General features: G+C 38.1%; 1 protein-coding gene across 3 annotated transcripts in view; it reads right to left on the bottom strand.

The window, feature by feature from the left end:
- Window positions 1-7,737: 7,737 nt before the first annotated feature.
- The window catches only part of shn (zinc finger protein schnurri), a 31,741-nt gene continuing 20,864 nt past the window's right edge, over window positions 7,738-18,614 (bottom strand). For 2 of the 3 annotated variants that reach the window (XM_074102070.1, XM_074102069.1), the window contains 5 exons: window positions 13,267-16,562; window positions 13,022-13,189; window positions 12,571-12,824; window positions 12,112-12,305; window positions 7,738-11,137 (listed from right to left, as the gene is read on the bottom strand). In XM_074102070.1, coding sequence (XP_073958171.1) covers window positions 9,465-11,137; window positions 12,112-12,305; window positions 12,571-12,824; window positions 13,022-13,189; window positions 13,267-16,542 — 5,565 coding nt within the window. In that variant the 5' untranslated portion in view covers window positions 16,543-16,562 and the 3' untranslated portion in view covers window positions 7,738-9,464. The remainder of the gene's footprint in view (window positions 11,138-12,111; window positions 12,306-12,570; window positions 12,825-13,021; window positions 13,190-13,266; window positions 16,563-18,614) is intronic. The other variant, XM_074102071.1, reaches the window with a different exon arrangement.

The raw sequence follows: 18,614 nt of genomic DNA on the forward strand, positions 1-18,614 counted from the left end.
GGGACGGTACGATACGACCTTCGAATTTCGTAGTAGCCAAAGTAGTAGAGTAGCCCCGCTGTTTTCCTCAATAAACAATATGAAAATGAAAACCTGTCAGAGAAATAAACTATGCATCCTGTGCACAGAAACCTTAGGACTGCTATACACACAAGAAGTTTTATTTCGAAAAGTGGAAATCCATGGGAGGTTATTTAAATAAAAATATGTATTAACATCACAATCACAAATAAATATTTTCAAAAAAATATGCGTATTTTTAAAAATTGAAAATGTATTAACCTTGAGTGGTAGATCTACCTAATTTCCATTTCATATTCTACCAATTTCTACTAATTTTTTCTACCTTTTTGCCAAAGTTATATGTGACAACACTGCTCCTGTCACTGTCAGTGTCAGGTTCCTTAGTCACACACCACAGACTACACAGAGAACTAACGTTCAGACGGGTAACTTCCATAGAAAAAAAAATCGCCTTACTAATATCGCTTATAGATTTTGACAGTTACTTTTTTTTAATTTTTGTGTAATTCTTGGTCTTGGACGTCACACTCTTTCGGAACCAACCGCTCACCCAGACAAGAGATGTCGCTACTAAGCAATCAAATTATTTTAGAGTCTTTTTGTATTTTTCTGTCGACGCCACATAGATGTCGCTAGTACTGCTGCTTAAGTAGCAAAGTAGAAAAAAGCAACCTGAGATATGTATGCATAGGAAAAATTCGTGTCTAGATTCCTGTCCAGCAGTGGTATAGGGGTTATAGTCTGGGGTTATGGGGGTTATGGTTCGATTCCCAGTGATTAGTCTCTTTTTCTGGTTTTTCTGTGCATCCATGTCTCAGTTTGTATTTTCGATATGATTTCATCTTCCAATCCCCACTGATACTGCTACATTGAAGAGAGCGCTCGGTCTCTTCGCCCACTATTCAAAGTGGGTCGACAATTTTCTACGAAAATCAGACCTTTAATCGAAGTCACTTTTCCATTATCTCAAGAAGCTATCACTGCCTTTCAAAATCTTAAAACTGATATATCGAAATCGGCATTAGCAGGAATCGACGACAGTGAAATATTTTCAGTTGAGACAGACGCTTCCGATTTTGCCATCGCAGCGACCCTATCACAAAAGGGTCGTCCTGTCGCATTCTTCTCTCGTTCTCTCAACGACTCCGAGAAAGGCAACCTTCGATTGAGAAAGAGGCCTGCGCCATAGTCGAAGCTTTGCGAAAATGGAGACATTTCCTGATAGCAAGACATTTCTTACTCATTACAGATCAGCAATCTGTCGCATACATGTTCAATCAAACACACTCTAACAAAATAAAGAACGAAAAGATCGAAAGGTGGCGGTTGGAGCTCTCGTGTTTCAAATATGATATAGTCTACCGACCTGGGAAACATAACTTCGCCGCGGACGCACTTTCACGAGTATGCATGCAATAAATACTGCCGCTTCTAACTCTAAACTAGTGGAACTACACCGAAATCTCTGCCATCCAGGGGTCACGCGCATGGTTCATTGGGTCAGATCAAAGAACCTACCGTACTCCGTAGAGGATGTAAAACGAATGACGGCCGCATGCCCAACTTGTGCGGAAATAAAACCACGTTACATGAAACATCAAGGACATCTTATCAAAGCGACAGCCGCTTTTGAAAGATTAAACATTGATTTTAAGGGACCAATACCATCTAGCACCCAAAACCGATACATACTGACAATAATTGATGAGTTTAGTCGTTTTCCCTTCGCTTATGCGTGTAAGGATGTATCTTCAAGAACGGTAATCAATTGTCTCGAAGACTTGTTCTCCACTTTTGGTACTCCAGCGTACATCCACTCCGACAGGGGTACATCTTTCTTATCAGACGAACTTAGACAATTCTTGTCTTCCGTCGGGATATCATGCAGCCGCACTACACCTTACAATCCCCAGGGAAATGGACAGGTTGAACGTCTCAACGGCACACTGTGGCGAACGATCCAACTAAACCTCAAATCAAACAATGATGATATAGTAAACTGGGAAAAGGCACTGCTACCGGCGCTGCACTCTATAAGATCTCTCCTGTGTACGAGCACTAACACAACGCCGCATGAGCGCATGTTCAATCACCCACGCCGTTCGCAAAAACGGACAATCTTTGCCGACTTGGCTACATTCGCCTGGACCGGTATTTATGAAAAGGCACGTAAGAAGCTCCAAGTATGATCCCGCTGTACAGGAAGTGCAATTGTTGCAGAGTAATCCAGAATACTCCTTTATAAGACTGCCTGATGGGCGAGAGACAACAGTCTCCAATAGATCGTTAGCTCCAGCACCACGAGCTGTTGACGATGACCTTTCAGATGACGAAGTTGACGATAACCAATCCGAAGAAATCTCTGCCATTCAAGACCCGCCTGCCAACATCGATCCGAATGCAGGAATCAGCCAACTTCGGCGTTCAGGCAGAGAACGCAGACCTCCAGCCTTCATGCATGACTACGTCTCTTCGTAGAGGGGGCGAATGTGATAATAGCCTCCTTGCGTCTTTATAAGAAGACTTGTAAATATCTTATTGTCCATGGTGTCTGACATTGTCTGTCGCTATGTCATTCTATCAAAACTATGTTCTTTACCATGTCCTATTTTATTATTGAACCAATATTCTATTTGGTCTTGTCTAATTGTATCAATAACGACACAGCACTTATTGTACAAAGTTGCAAGCTATTATTACACCTTCAAACGTTGAGATAATTCGGTATGGAAATTAATCAACGCAAAACTTCACTCGAACAACTTTGAAACCTTAATAAACACAGACTAATAAGAGATAGTAATAAACATTGTCGTTAGCATTGATATCATAACAAGTGACAAGAATGAGGCGGTACGAATCGCAAGGGACTGGAAGTTGTCATTTTCTATAATCAAACCTCAGAGACAATGCGAGTATTTTTTCTATGAAGACAACCGGCCGTGTCAGTGTCACATACACACACATGCACGTACCGTCACAGTCCACAGTCACGGCATATCTGCATAATGCTGCATTGACTTGGGAAATATCATTAACATGTGGGGATTTTATTCATCTTTTACCTAGGTATATTGATGGCTGCTCCTGGTTACTGGTAATTTAATTAAAAGGTTTTGAGAATAATGTGTATGCCACAGCTTTACCTATCTAGAAATAATTTATTGGTTCCCTGTCCTGTGGAAATTTGGATATGTTAGTCAGAGTCAGACATCTCTTACTATTTTATAGGTAGGTATAGATGTTCAACAGAAAAGCACCAAATCATTGTTACATGAAGCCGTGGTGGCCTAGTGGTTTGACCTATCGCCTCTCAAGCAGAGGGTCGTGGGTTCGAACCCCGGCTCGCACCTCTGACTTTTTCGAAATTCATGTGCGGAATTACATTTGAAATTTACCACGAGCTTTGCGGTGAAGGAAAACATCGTGAGGAAACCTGCACAAACCTGCGAAGCGATTCAATGGTGCGTGCGAAGTTCCCAATCCGCACTGGGCCCGCGTGGGAACTATGGCCCAAGCCCTCTTGTTCTGAGAGGAGGCCTGTGCCCAGCAGTGGGACATATATAGGCTGGGATGATGATGATGATGATGATTGTTACATTTACTAACAGGCTATGTAAAACACCACTTTTGTATGGATAAATGGAACTATTTCAACATTTCTCCTTATTTTTTTCTTACTTTGATTTATTAATAATAGTTTCAAATGTTTGAATTATGTGTAAATAGGTTGCACACTTAGAATGAAACGGCACCAGCCAGCAGGAGTGATGCCCAATATACTCGTACAGTTGTAGGTGAGGTAGACGATTATAGGTTCACTCCTGCTGGCTCGTGCTGAGGGACCGACTTCAGACTGGAAGAAAATTATTTTCATGGTTTTTTGTAGTCTGTTCTAATTTTATTATATTTTTTTGTTTTACTTTTTTGTTTAAAATTTTCTTCATTTCTCACTTTTTAGTGATTCGTAGCCAAAGTACATCTCACAACAATTCCATTAAGCTCAAACACGGCTTAGTTACGTTGTTTTATAACAGAGTTCCGTTGCCTACCTTCCGGCTTCAGCATCAGATCAGTTCTAAAGAATCATTAACTTAAAACTCCTTCTTAGTCGCTTATCTAGGTATATTAATCATGATTGTTTATAAATGAGCGAGCATTACTTAGCTTTGATGAGTTCCATTGGTCATCTACGGTCTTCTTCATCAGGTCCACTGCACTTGTACTTACTTGTTTACTTACTTCGTGTGTAGGTACTTGTTGTGTGTGTGTTGTTTTTGACTATGAGTGAAAACCACGAAAGTTTACGTTTATGGCATTTTTATTACTTACATGGCTACTTATGTTTTTTTAACATTTATTAAAATATTAGTATGTGCTTGTTCATGCGTGCCTTTATGTTTATCTTTTAAATGTTTACTTACAGCGTCAAATATGTGATTGCATGTTATAGAAAAATTGGTATACTAATGCTTCGGCGAAAAATATTTAGTAAATTATTAGCTCCCAAACTATTTATCCCATATTTTTATTTAGGTAAAATGTTATTTCCTAACTCAACTTTTCGCACTCATATCATTTCCCAACTAATGATTTGATTAATAAGATGTCATTTATGTTTAGCATATCTTAAATTAGCAACATATTAAATGGGATCCTGGGCCTGGGCTGCTATAAAAAAAAACTAACATCGAAGGGTAAGACGGGAGCTACGTTCCGCTTCGCTCCCGCCTTAGCCTTCTGAACCTAAACTTTCCAAGTCGCTTCTGCTCTGGACCGTCTTGCTTGCTCGCACAAATTTTGAAGTAAAACTTTGCAATGTTAAAATTGGCCAAATGTTATTTGTCAATTTTTTATTTGCCTAAAAGCCAATCATTTGCTATTATTTGCCACATAAAAGTGTGATGAAGTAAAATTTTGCAATGTAAAAATAATGCGAAGTAAAGTTATGCCAACGATTGGTTTGCCAAATGTAACTTCAGCGAAAGGATGGTTGCTAAGTGAAATTAGACGAAACATATTTCGCCGATAAGGCAGTAGGTACACCAAAAAAATTAAACGCAAGTAACCTGACTGGCTCACTGTAGAAATCATCTCACTGGAAAAGTTTGTTCTAAAATTAAGAAATGCTTTTTTATATTGGTTAAGGTAAGTTTATTATTTTTGCAATATTCTTTTATCATATAGCAAGTTGTGATATATAGGGTGTCCCAGACACACATTAGCGCACAGCTCATATGTCTAGAATAACAATGTAGGAACTTCAAGAAGCGATACACTAGAGTATTAGATATTTCAGACACCCTGAATATCATTATTTGTTATATTTTCTTATATTGCTTGCTTTTAATACCCATCAATAGAGTTCTGTAGGGTAACTGCTGCTTTTATTTTGTTTGTTTCTTAAGTTAATCATAATCATTAGTCCTGTAGGTACGAAATATAATTAGGTCAGTTCAACATATTGATTGTGACCAAATTTTGAGTTAAATGTAATTAAGTTTAGAGAGATTAAGCAGTAAAAAGAACTACAGAACTTTACTTTGCATGTTCCGCTATTATGGCACCTGTACCCCTAGTGTAAGTTTTCGGTTACAAAATACTCTAAAAATAAATAAAATCTCAATTTATATGGAAACACGAACAGCGCCTCTAGCGGAACATTTGCGATGTTCGTGTTTCCATACGAATTGAGATTTTAACGCGAACGCGATCGAGACGTATTTTGTAACCGAAAACTTACACTAAGGGCGCTGCTTATTTATTACTAATGTTTTATTGTGACTGTCCTCTGAAGGGATGGTGTAGCTTGTCTTAACAAGTATACATGTACTCGTAGTACATCAACATCACACACCAGGATGGTAAAATTCCTCTGATCATAAGTATTTGTATCTGAGTTTTCTTTTACCCTCCACGGTGCAGCCTCCTCTGCCAGTAAGCAAGATCATAGATAAATATTGCTTACTGTCAGGTGATGTATTAAGAAAGATCTTAATATTAACCATATGATATGATAGCTATAGTTTACCAATGTGAATTGAATCAATAATTTTCCTGAGCAGGAATTTCAGTGGTCGTGTTTGATGCGCGTTGAAGACGACGAATGAAGACGAAAAAGAAGAATTCAGTTACTTTATATTTTGTTTAATTCCTAGCCTTGCTATGCTAATAATAATAAATAAGTGATAAACAGTTAATAAAAAAATGTACAAATATTGTGTTATTTTAATTTAAGTTTTTTTTTAAACCTGAAGTTGCTAAAAGTGCTCCAAAGCGGTAACGTTTCATGTGCTCTGCCTACCCCATTTGGGAATACAGGCGTGATGTTTGTGTGTGTGAAGATTTTTCTTATTACAAACTGCCTCAAGGAAGTGCACTCTTTGATAAAATTTAATTATTAACCTTAAAATTGGCAGTGTATCTAATAAGAAACATATTTAAGATCATCTTTTTGTATTTTTTTTTAAGTTATTTTTGTTAGTTCTACAAGAATCCAACGAGGCTTGAATTGGGTACACTTGTCTCACCTTGCCAAGTTTAGGGCTAAGTTTAAATAATTAGGGTAAATTTTCAGCGTCGTACTGGCCTATGTTGTATTGTATTGTAACTCTTTATTGTACATAAAAACACATGAAAATAACAAAACACAGGATAATGAGATGTACAAAGGCGAACTTATCTCTTAAAGGGATCTCTTCCAGTTAACTTTTGAACGATTGACAGGATATCAGACAAGAGTAGACACTATAATACGAGTACAATGAAGATGACAGAAATAACCGAAATTTTAAATACTTACCCGAAATATGTTCGATGCGCGACATTTGCTAGCCGGGCCCTAGCCAGCGTGTGCCCCGCCGAGCCTTTCTCGCAGTACTTGCTACATTAACCGCACACATACATACCTACTGATCTTATTGTGCGCGAAATTTCCTAAAGGGGTGGTTTCCCGCCCTCCGAACGCCTACTTAGCTAATTTCCAGTGGTGGACTACCAGTGGGGCGGAAGGCGGAGGATCCCCAAACGTACGGACGTTACGTCGTTACGGAACTTCTCTTGACTAATTCCTGATTCCTAAACATGGCTAAAATAATGTTTAGTAACATAACTTCTACTATCATTTATTTATTTTAATTCATAATAATAATTTTAATTTCACAGCATTACAGTTAAACAAATCACTGAAATTAATATACAATTTGGGGGTTTCATTCAACTTTTTCTCCCCGGGCCCCAAACGAGCTTAGTCCGCCACTGCAGCTAATTTCGTAGAAATCATTAGAGCCGTTTCCGAAATCACCGATATTAAAATAAACAAATAACTGTACAAAAAAAAAAGTTTAAAGATATTATAAGATGCAAATTTGTCTGGGGCCCTTCTAGCTAATCTACCTTATAGCAGCGAACTTCAGTTCGGGGCACCGTATCTTTAAAGTAGCCAGCCAATAGCAGTAATAGTAACGGTAGGTAATACAATGTGGCAGTAAGTCGCAAACGAGGCATTCCATCTCCGCCATCGAGATTGGCAGGCAACACATCTTAAATTCCTCTGGTAGGTATTATGGATTCATAGATGTGTGTGCACTGGTGAACAGCGATTAGTTACCATAGAGTGATCGAGCTCGTTTTTCTCTATAAATAGGTAGGTAGGTAGGTACATACTAAATGACTTATGTAATGTAGTAAATCTGTAAATAATACTTCAAGCAATTAATAGGGATTTCGTTTATTTTACATATCTTGTTGACTGTTTTCTTTAAAATACCTAAGTGTACAAAAACTGTGGCACACTGCCACCATAAAGGTGTTCCTACCTTAATCGTAATAATATAACTTATTTACTCGCTAGTACATAGTACAGTCGACACCAATTATTGGTAACCACTTTTCACCTTTATGTATAGGATTTGCTGCCAAGGCTCAAGTGTTAACCGACTTTTGGAGTTGACACCATTGCAACTGTCTAAACAAATTTTCATTACAAGTCACGTACACGTACCCTAACTTTATCCAACTCAAAATATACAAACATTTGTTTAACAAAAATAACGTTGATTCACACTGTCAAGTAGGTACTGATACTTTTTCGATATGACAGCGTAGTGCTATATATTTTTTTGTGTATTTTTATATACATAGCTACCGCACTCGGAGACATTTAATTTCGTTAATAAGTTAATATTATTCCTTATAATGGATTTTCAGTGATCATAATAAAGGGCAATTAAATGCCCCCAAGTTCTGCAGTAATCTAAGATTTATATCACGTATCAAGACAGACAGGTATTCTCAGTTTTACTTAACAGCTTTCTATTATAAATGTCATACTGCAAACGCCATACTTCAAAATTAAAAAATAAATTAATGCTACAGTTTTGGTAGGTAAAAATTCACGGAGAATGTAATAGAATAATCTAAAATAGTCTCAAAAAGCTGTTTATGTATTATTTATAAAAAAAGCGCTCGAGTCAACTTATCACCTTGATCCGCGCACAAATTTCTAAAAGGAACCTGTGAATTGGCTTTGCCACTCGCAGAACAAGTTACTGTCTTAATTAGACCGCGCTAATGTTTTTCGTTTAAATTATTTCAGTGGCACCTGTAAGTGCACTCCACGATATGATTCGGTAATATAATAAATACGTTATATTTACAAAAGAAATACAGCTAGCAGCTTATATTCGTAGATGTAAAGTTAAATACGCTCGTTATATATTATGTATTCACCCGAGTGAAGAGTAACTAACAACAAGTATCTAGCACAAGTACTATTTTTGATATGGAAGACTCTTCAAGGATTGTAATAATGTATATCTAAATTTCGTTTATGGAAGATGATATGCCAATCGTTTTTAAAGATAAAGTTTTTTGGAAGTAGTAGTTACACACTGTAAATACATAGTGGTATATATTTTATAAAAATATATACAAACATATTTATGGTACTTATCAAGGTAATATTATCGATGACTATATTTTACGTTTTATAATATGTTTCTTTGATATTTCAACAGTTTCTTGATTTACAACATGGACCGCAATATGTCTATTGTTAAGTTATATTTTAGAAAGGTAGTTACCACTTGCGTTACTGTTAAGTTTCATGGCCATGGTACTAATTTAATTTGCTGCACATGTTCTGTTCAATATCAGATCTACTGCTACAAATACGTAAGCCACAAATGCGTAAAAGGAAGCAATTTTAACAACGTTAGAATATTTCAATTTAGATTTTTACAATACCTTTTTACATAATTAACATTGAAACAAAATACAAATATATATGTATTTAAAGCGTATTATCTCGTTTTCTTACGTGTCTGAGTCAAACCCCGTTACAAATAATTACATCTTAAATTAACAACAAAATTGCACATTAAATAACCTACTTAATATAATTTTGGCACTAATTATCTGTGGCACTATAATTAACTCCTTTATCTATCCTGATCATCACTACTTTCAATAGTCTTCACATCAATATCTCTGTCACTGTTGGTCACGGTGGCGGTCGCGGACGCGTGATCTGCGGCGGCGGCGAGTGCGCCGTCCTCGTCGTCGGAGTCGTCCCGTGGCGTAGGGCCCGCACCCGCCGCGCCAGGCTCCCGATACTCTAACTTACTCGGATCCTTCTCATGCAGCTTACGCGCCAGCGTCTGTAGACTCGCCAAAGAACTCGCGCAGTCCGTCGTGTCGATGTCCGTTAAACTGACACCTGCCCTCTCTATTTCAGTAAACGTTCCGAAAGGCAGCTTAAACAAACACTCCAGACGCATTACGTGCATTTTACTCCTCAGATGTTTGGCTAAATGCCCATGTATTCTGAATGCGATGTTGCAATCTGAACATCGGAAGGGCCTGGGATTTAAGGAGGTTGCCGCGCCGAAAGTTGAAGTCATCGACACCTTGTTATGGTGAGATCCCGATCTTTCGTGCTTTTGCAGATGCCCTCTGGTTCTAAAACTGACAGCACATGCGCTACATCTAAACGGTCTCTCCATGTAATGTATATTCAGGTGCAACCTGAGCTGCGACGGCTTAGTGAATGTTTTATTACAGAAGTCGCATACCCTTCGCCCGTCCTCCATGAGTCGTCCCGGCGAATAAGACGAAGACCCCTCGAACTCTTTCCCTTTCGTCACTTTAAATGCTACACCACCTGCTCCGATTACGACTTTTCTGGCAACAGGGTCATGATCTATCGATGACATTTTCAAGGTATCTGCATCAGCGATGTTTAATTCGTCTCTGTCTTCTGGACTAGTTAGCTCGCTAGCTTTCTCAATTTTATTGTGCGTATTTTCATCGTAAGTTTTAATCATATTTATACGCGCATGTTTTAAGTACTCGGAAACGACATGTTTAGCGTTCTCAGCATTCGTGCTACTCGGTGTGCGGGTTCTTTTCACCTCTATAACCAAATTGTTTGAGGGCAAAGGATCAGTAACAACGGTCAAATTCTCATCTTTAAGTACACTAACTGGCGCTGGTGTGACATTTTCACTCTCGCTAGCGATCGTCATTTTAGCAACACTAGCAGTTATTTGAGAAGACGAAATGGGCATACTAATGTCATTAGAATATTCAATGCTCTGGACATTTTCTCCTGCAGGCAAAACATTTTTTTCTAGTTCAACCTTTTTTAGTTTATTTAAGCTACTTGATAGCTGGCTTTGTTTTATTTTGGAGTCTTGGAGAGCTCTTTCAGTCAAATATGTATGAAGCATTGGTTCTCCATTCGACCAGTGAGTCTGGTTATGAGGAAGTTTTGCTGTATTTGAAGCTAAAGACGCTAGTACGCTAGATTCCCTAGCTGTTGGTATGTCAGGAATGACGTTTGGTACTTTAACGTCGTTTTTGCTTAGGTCCATTGGTTCATTATCAACATCTGTACGAGAGTCTACAGAGGTGCTTCTGGACAAGTTAAATTTATCTGGACTCAACTCCGAGGTAGTAGTTTCAAGACCAGTTGGTGTATATGGATAGGTCGACGGCCTCGCGCTGGTGATCAGGCCCGGCGTCGCCGCAGTAGCCGGCCTGCTGCCTCCAAGGGAGAGCAAACAATGAGCTGCTTCATGTTCCGGCAGTCGGGATTTGCAAATCTCAGTGTCTGAAACATTTATTAAATAAATTAGTGTCTGCCTTATGTCTATTCTACTGGGCAATAAAAGTCTTTTTAGGGTTCTCAACATTTACGAGTATAGTCGTAGGAACATTTATAGTTTCGCCATGTCTGTCCGTCTGTCTGTCTGTCCGCGGCTAAGCTCAGAGACCGTTGTACTAGAAAGCTGTTATTTGGTATGAATACACATATCAGTCACGCCGACAGTGGTAAAGTAAAAAATATATATTTTTGCGGTACCTCCCATAGACGTGAGGGTGATTTTTTTTCTCAACTAACCCTATGGGGTATCGTTGGAGAGGTCTTTTAAAAAATTTCGATTCAGTGTCTGATCTGTTGGCGAAATATTGAACTTTAAAGTGCAAATTTTCATTAAAATCGAGCGTCCCCCCTCCCCCTCCTTCTAAAATCTAAACTATTGGATGGACATTTGAAAAAAATCAGGATGGTAGTAAGTATATCATATCACATATCTTTAGGCCAAACGAATCAATTTGCCCGTAGCACGAAAAAAAAAACAAAAGAGAGTTATGACGTCATCTTTTTTCTTTTATGGGAAAAATGAATTTTTTGTTCTGAAACCTATCGTGTGTGATATCTAATGAAAGGGCTTACTAAGCCGATTCTAAAAATATATCACATCATTATATTCCAGTCACTTGTTTTAAATGAATATAAAAATCATTTTCAAAACATACCAAGTTTATGCTCCTCCAGATGTAAGGTGGAACGAAACGTAATGAGTGAAAGAGAGAGAATGAGAGAAAATACCTACTGACGAATGAAACGAAGACGAAATTATGGACATTTTAATTTTGCATTGTTCCTGCGCCACTTCATAACACACGTTGGCATGATAATTTAGAGCTGTTCACAATCAAAAATGCGAAAATTTGACGTGAGCTCAATAAACTTGCAAAATAAATGTCAGTCAAAATTAAATGACTATAATAGTATCTCACCACTAGACTCTGTCTCGCCTTCGTTGCCCTCATCGCCGTCGGAGTCGGAATCGTCGTCGGTCTCGCCGGAGCCAAGCGTTGCCTCGCTGCCCTCCGCGTCGTGGCCCTCATTCGGGTTGATCCCCAACTCGCAACACTTTTTGAAATGGGCTTTACTCTTCATGTGTTTCGTGAGGTTTCCTTTTGTTTTAAAGCTGAAAACGGAAATATAACCCATTAATATAAATTAAAATTACGTACATAATGTATCTTAGTTTGTGAAATAATTCACGTAGATATTGAAGACTGTGTAACGCATTTAACCGAATACCAGATAAAATTAATTCATAACGATTACGTCACAAGATAGGGTAATGTACCTCAAAACATATTTTTCCTTTTCACAAAAAAGGTTAAATTCCTTTGATTAGATAGTGAAAATATTTGTAGCCAAAGCACTAACATTGACAAGGAAATTACCTGAAGGCACAATGTACACAAGTGTAAGGGCGCACATCAGTATGAGTTCTTATATGTTTCTTTAACATTGACGGTTTCTTGCAACGAATACCACACTCTGAGCAAACGTACCGGCCTCTGCCGCGACCGCGCACGTACGTATATTCTTCGTTGCTTTCAAATCCTCCCGCTAACTCCTTTTTCGGAGTAATGGCATTTTCTGTTACATGTAATTTATTATCTTCTGATATCTTCGAATCCATTTTTAGTATCGACTGAAAATAGTAATTATGCATTTTTAGATATCGTTTATTTGTTTCCTAGACTAGAAAAAAAGTTATAAATTTTTGTGCGGGTAATGCGTTGACATTATTAGAATTATAATACTAATATCAGTTATAGTCTGTTAGATGTACAGAAGTGATGCGAAGAATCTGTCTAAATTTAATTTCGGTAATTATAGTTAATTTACCTGTTTGCTATCCTTAGTAACTCTATTCCATTGCGAGGAATGCGTCAGTATAAGATCCTGTTTAATCACCGAGCTGGCCACGTTTTGCGGGCGATGACGTGAGTCATAAAGAGACATGGCAGACGAAGCTGAGAGACCCAGCGGGTCTGGCGTCAGCTCTGATAATAACTGTAAACATATTAATACATTTACTCTACAATCATTCACAACGTAAACTTGTTGTAGTATAATTGTTCAATAATTACCTGCCAATTACTGTACATCGATAGGAAGTGCTGATTGGGAACATAGGTCGGCTGAGGCCGATTTATGGTGCAGTAGAATACTTTAGTTGAACACTTGAGGCCCAAATACGTATAAGCATTTCCATTTAGGTACAATTGTCCATAAGCTTTAGCAGGACGTGGAGTTTCAGGGGAGACTAATGGCATTGTGTTCGCATTAGGTGTTATGCCATGATGTCTCTTGGGCGTGAATGTACCAGGTTTCAGCGGTAATGTTGAAGGTCTTAAAAATTTTGGTTTCCTATCGTCACCCATGGACTTTGCAGTGACGTTCTTTTGGAAATATGCAGGTTCTGATCTTTCATTGTGAGTAGAGGAAGGTGGCATCTCTTGAGCATTCGTATTTTTTTGAACTTCAGCTGAACTCGGAATTTGATTATTATATATTTCTGCTTTTGTAATAAGATTCTCGAAATTGAAATTTCTTATTTCTATGTGTGGTTTTGGCTCACCACTTCTGGGTACGTTTATTTTGTCAAAATATTTTGGTTTTACGGATAGTACATTAGAGTTCTCTTTCAAAACAGCAGTTCTAGGTACACCTTCAGAATTTCTTTTAATAGATCCTTCTTGTTTTGTTGTAATAGATTTGCCGTTAGTTTTGGAAGTTATGTTTGGTTCATCTACATTTTTTATATTTATCGTGGGAACCGTGGCGCCGTAGTGGGGCGCGTCGGAATTGACTTGTTTTTGGAAATGTTTGTCCGTATCTAAATTAGTTGTTCTGCAATTAGGACTTCTAATAGTTCGCATGGACTCATTTTTGTTCATTTCATATTTGGTAGTTGAAGCTCCCTTGGGAGTTTGCCCATTAACAGTTATAACATTACCATATACATTATCGGTTGAAGTGTATAGTGATGCTGCTACTGGACTAAAATAATCTGTATTTTTCGATAATGTTGCAACATTTGTTCCCGGCGTATTTGGTCCAGGTATTCCTGGTACATGAGGTATTAATTTTCCTCCATGAAGAATCGTTGAAGCACCATTAGGAGATGTTGATGGGCTAAGTGGTGGCAATGTCAAAGGATTAAATATTGTAAGGGGCGGGAACTGGAAATGTGTTATATCGTGGATTTTCGGTAAGTTATTTGACATATCACTAACAGATGAAATGGATATTCTAGGAGTTTGCGGTTTCGGTGTTCCTATCATCTCTTTAGGAGTTGGAGGATTATGCACTATAGTTCCACCAGAGTGCAAGCCTGATCTTACTACAACGCTGCTTGCTTCAATATCGTTTCCCACTTTTGATGGGGATAAATTTGGTTGAATTAATATGGGTGACAGTTGATTTTTACTCGGTTCAATGCGCAGAGTAGTAGTGCTCCCAGAATGGTGGACAATTTTGACTTCACCACCGAACATTTGCAGGGACGTTGAATTATGTCTTCCGAGTTGTGGTAACTCTTCCATTGACCGTAATGTTACAGCATTAGCTTCAATACATCTTATCTTAGGTTGACTATACATATCAGCTGATCTTGGTGAAACATTATCTGACAATCTAGGGCTGTACAGGTCGGAACTACTGTCTATTCTTCTCTTGGGGCTAGCCATAACCGGCTTAGCTTTTAAGCTATCTGTTTTTCGGTTATAATCGGAAGACATTCTTGTATCAACAAGCCTCGTATTTCCAAGCAGAGGACCAGGTGAAGGTAGTGGGGCTATGACGTCATTAGATTCTGGTTTAACGATAACTAAGTTATCTGGTTTGATTTTTAATGGCGGCGACTTGTTAAAAAATTGCGATTTACCTGAGGAATTAGATGTTTCTGGCAGACGAACGTTTATTGAATTGCTTCTTACATATACATTTTCAGGTCTGCCAACTCTCATTTCTTTCTGAACAGCATTAATAGTACTGTTGTTATTGGAAAAAATTCCTTTGCAGTAATATAATCTATGTATTTCTAAATTTTCAGCGCTTTTATAAACAATCTGACAGAGCGGGCAAATATATAGAAGTGGTGATCCATCGACCAATTCTCCTGAAACTGATGTCAGTCCATTGAACTTTGTTTTAAGGAGAAGATCTTTAATAATGGAGCCTTCTGGATTTAATGGATGTTTTTGGTGATCTGATTGAGAAAAACTTTCTGAATGTGACCTCTTCCGAAATCCACTATCCGAGTCATGAGAATTTTTTGTCAAGTTTAATGGTGATGGTTCCGTTTTGATATCATGTTCATTCAAGAATTGTTTGCTTTCGGCGATTTGTTTGATTTTTCCATATTTTTTCTGTAACGGCGTTTCGATAACATCAACGATAGCTTCATTATTTGATATTATTTTAGAGATATGTTCGGTAAGGAATTCGGCATTTGGTGAAATCGTCTTTTTTAACTTATCCTTTTCTTCTGCTTCTTGATAAAACGCTGCGCGAAATTTTGGCTTATAAATCATTTTTGACTTACTCATATCACTCTGTAGAACATCCGCACCCACAGGAGGCGTAATGCGATCGTTTGTCAACTCTGGAGATGAAAATTCATACGTTCTCGAATTATCTAAGTGAATAATAGATGCATCTAGTCCCGGTTCCGACATAGAAGTAGGGGGTAAGGATGTGTCGCTTTCGGATCCACCGGACATGTCTTCGTCATTAATAGTGGCAGGCACGTCAGCTCCTTGCAGTCTTAACGCGTGAGTCCGGGATCTTCTATGTTTATAAAGGTTTGATTTTGTTTTAAAGGCAAAACCACAAGGTACACAAGGGTAAGGTCTCTCGTTAGTATGAGCTCTGATATGTTTTTGAAGAACTGAAGGCTTGGCACAAGATAATTTACAGTATGGGCATATATATCTCCCACCTGCTGTTCCACTTTGAACGTCTCTAAAATCATTTTCAAGGTTCTCAGTCTTGTTTGAAAATTCATCATTAAAACTGGTCTTACCAGATACTTGATCACTATTATTTACATCACTTATTCTAGTATTCTCATCACTAACATTAGTTTGTACATATTTTACTGCAGAGTTCAGATCATTCTGACTTCCTTTTATCTTCTCTATTTCCGGGTGGGCTGCTTGAATGCTCCCATTAGAAATGTAACAATTCCGAGCCGTTTCTTCTACATTGATGTCTTTATGTCTGACTTCTCCGACTTTGGAAGTGTTAACCGGGAACACTGTAATGGTCGATGCCATTTTTTTAAACTTTTTATGCAGATAGCTGTGGTCATTGTTATTGGTAAAGTTATTATCCAAACGTTTTTCTTGGGTAAGAGGCATTTTACCCGCGAATTTCGTACCTGAAAACAAACAAAAACAAAATTTAAAAAATGTAGGTAACGTTACATTTTCAACATAGTTAATACTGAATCTATAAGTCTTAGCTTTCTTTTTCATGGGTACGACTATAATAAACAAAATATTGTTGTCTTTACACAAGAGTCTTAGTCAACACAATCAGACTTCATAGTAATTGTCGACAGGCAATCGTCAACAAAACAGTGTGCTGCGGTGAACGAGTTGACGCAACGCGCATGTGCCGGGCTATTTCTATTGGTGTGCGGCGTGACATCATCGTGACGTAGGCACATCTTATGCTAACGGATGAGGATATCCCCGCCGAACGTTGCTACTTTCTGCTATCTGTCTTTATCTTTTATATTGTGTAACTAACATAACAATAGGTATGAAGGTTGATGCCTCATACATTTGCAAGTTAAAGATATAAGAGTTAAAACTGGAGCCTAATAAGTAAATGAAAAATATTACCTACTATGATTCTGATTAATTAAAATTAATTTTAAAGATGTTCATATACATAATTATGTACCCAGTTGAAATATAAAGACCTACCTAATTACTTTGGTCGTAATCTTGTCATTGATTTTATGTCGAGGAAACCAATTACGTGCATTGGAATAGATGACATCATAACTCGCTCAGCGCGCGTTAGGCAATTTTATTACGTACACATTAATTGTAAATACCTGATTGACTGGGCTACGCAATGCAAGATGACATTTTTATTATTTGTAGATATGTTTTCACATTAGTTTAGTAGCATTTGTTAAGAGAGAACTGTGAAAACCAACCAACCTCATTTTGCGCCCACGGCTCACTCACCGCCGCGTCAAATCATTTGTGGACGACTAAGTTTGTGCGTTCTGAGAAGGCGTTACAATTTCTGAGAACCGGAGACAAGCAAGCCGCTCCACTCGTTTCAGAACGAGCAAGCGAATAAACGCTAGTGCCTACGCACTACACACACAAGCGCATATGTACGATTGGAATTACTCAGTTCCAATGTGTGTTTCATGGTAAAAATGCAAGATAAATAACTATATAAGTACCTCCTGTTGATAATGGTCATTCTCGCGATATAGTTAATTTAATATCTTTGTTAATACTTGAAATAGGTACTTAATAGTTCACATTATTAATAATTATAATATGCCGGATTAAAAAAAAACAAATAAAGTCAACTTGTTGTTTCTTTCAATAATCAGTAGTTCTCATCGCATAGTGAATAAAGTACACATTTGGAGTAGAGAGTCGAGAGAAGGTGGGCCTGTCCGCCGAGGTGGGGCGGCGGCTCAGTTCACTAGTGTTGTAATGAGACAAAGGAATCCCGGCGGTCGGCTGCCGCCCGCCGGCCTGGCGCCTGGCCAGGCGGCCCTGGCGACGCTTGTGTCGGCCGTCAGCTTGCATTGCCCCTACCTATCTAATTCCAATCTGCAAGAAGGTACGCCGCACCAACTAATAAACCCGTTTGGCGTCATAGTTCGTACAAATACAAATTCGATTTTAATGAATATAATAAGTATTCTTGTTTGACGTAGATTTTTTTTAATTTATGCAATTCATCTTAATGCCGGTGAATCGAGTAGGTTACGCTTAGTTATTCTTATCTTGGCGAAAAGTTACGTAAATTAACCATGTCGAAGTAAGACCGTAAGATTTTACTTATGCATAATTTAAGCTCGTTTGTATTTTAGCACCCTTATTAACATAATGGTGTGCGGACTCTGTTAAAATGTAAAGACATGAATGATGAATTTTGCTGTTACCTATCAGATGATGTCCAATCAAGACGTCTAGATGTGGCGTTAAAATTGCCTTCCACGATGATCGAACTTGTTGCTCAATGTTGATGTAGACAGGTATCAAAAGATTTAGACATACGATTGTTCTATCAAAATGCGAATAACTATCATATCATATGTTATCTCTGTTATTACCAAGCACAAAAACTAACAAAGCTGATTTAAAGTTAATAGTATGGTATGCTGGCTTTTATCGGTCCAACCATGCGTTTGAAAATCATGACATCACAAGATACGCAACTATCTCTT

The sequence above is a fragment of the Choristoneura fumiferana genome, chromosome 18 (assembly GCF_025370935.1).
Source record: "Choristoneura fumiferana chromosome 18, NRCan_CFum_1, whole genome shotgun sequence".
Classification (NCBI taxonomy): Eukaryota; Metazoa; Arthropoda; class Insecta; order Lepidoptera; family Tortricidae; genus Choristoneura; species Choristoneura fumiferana.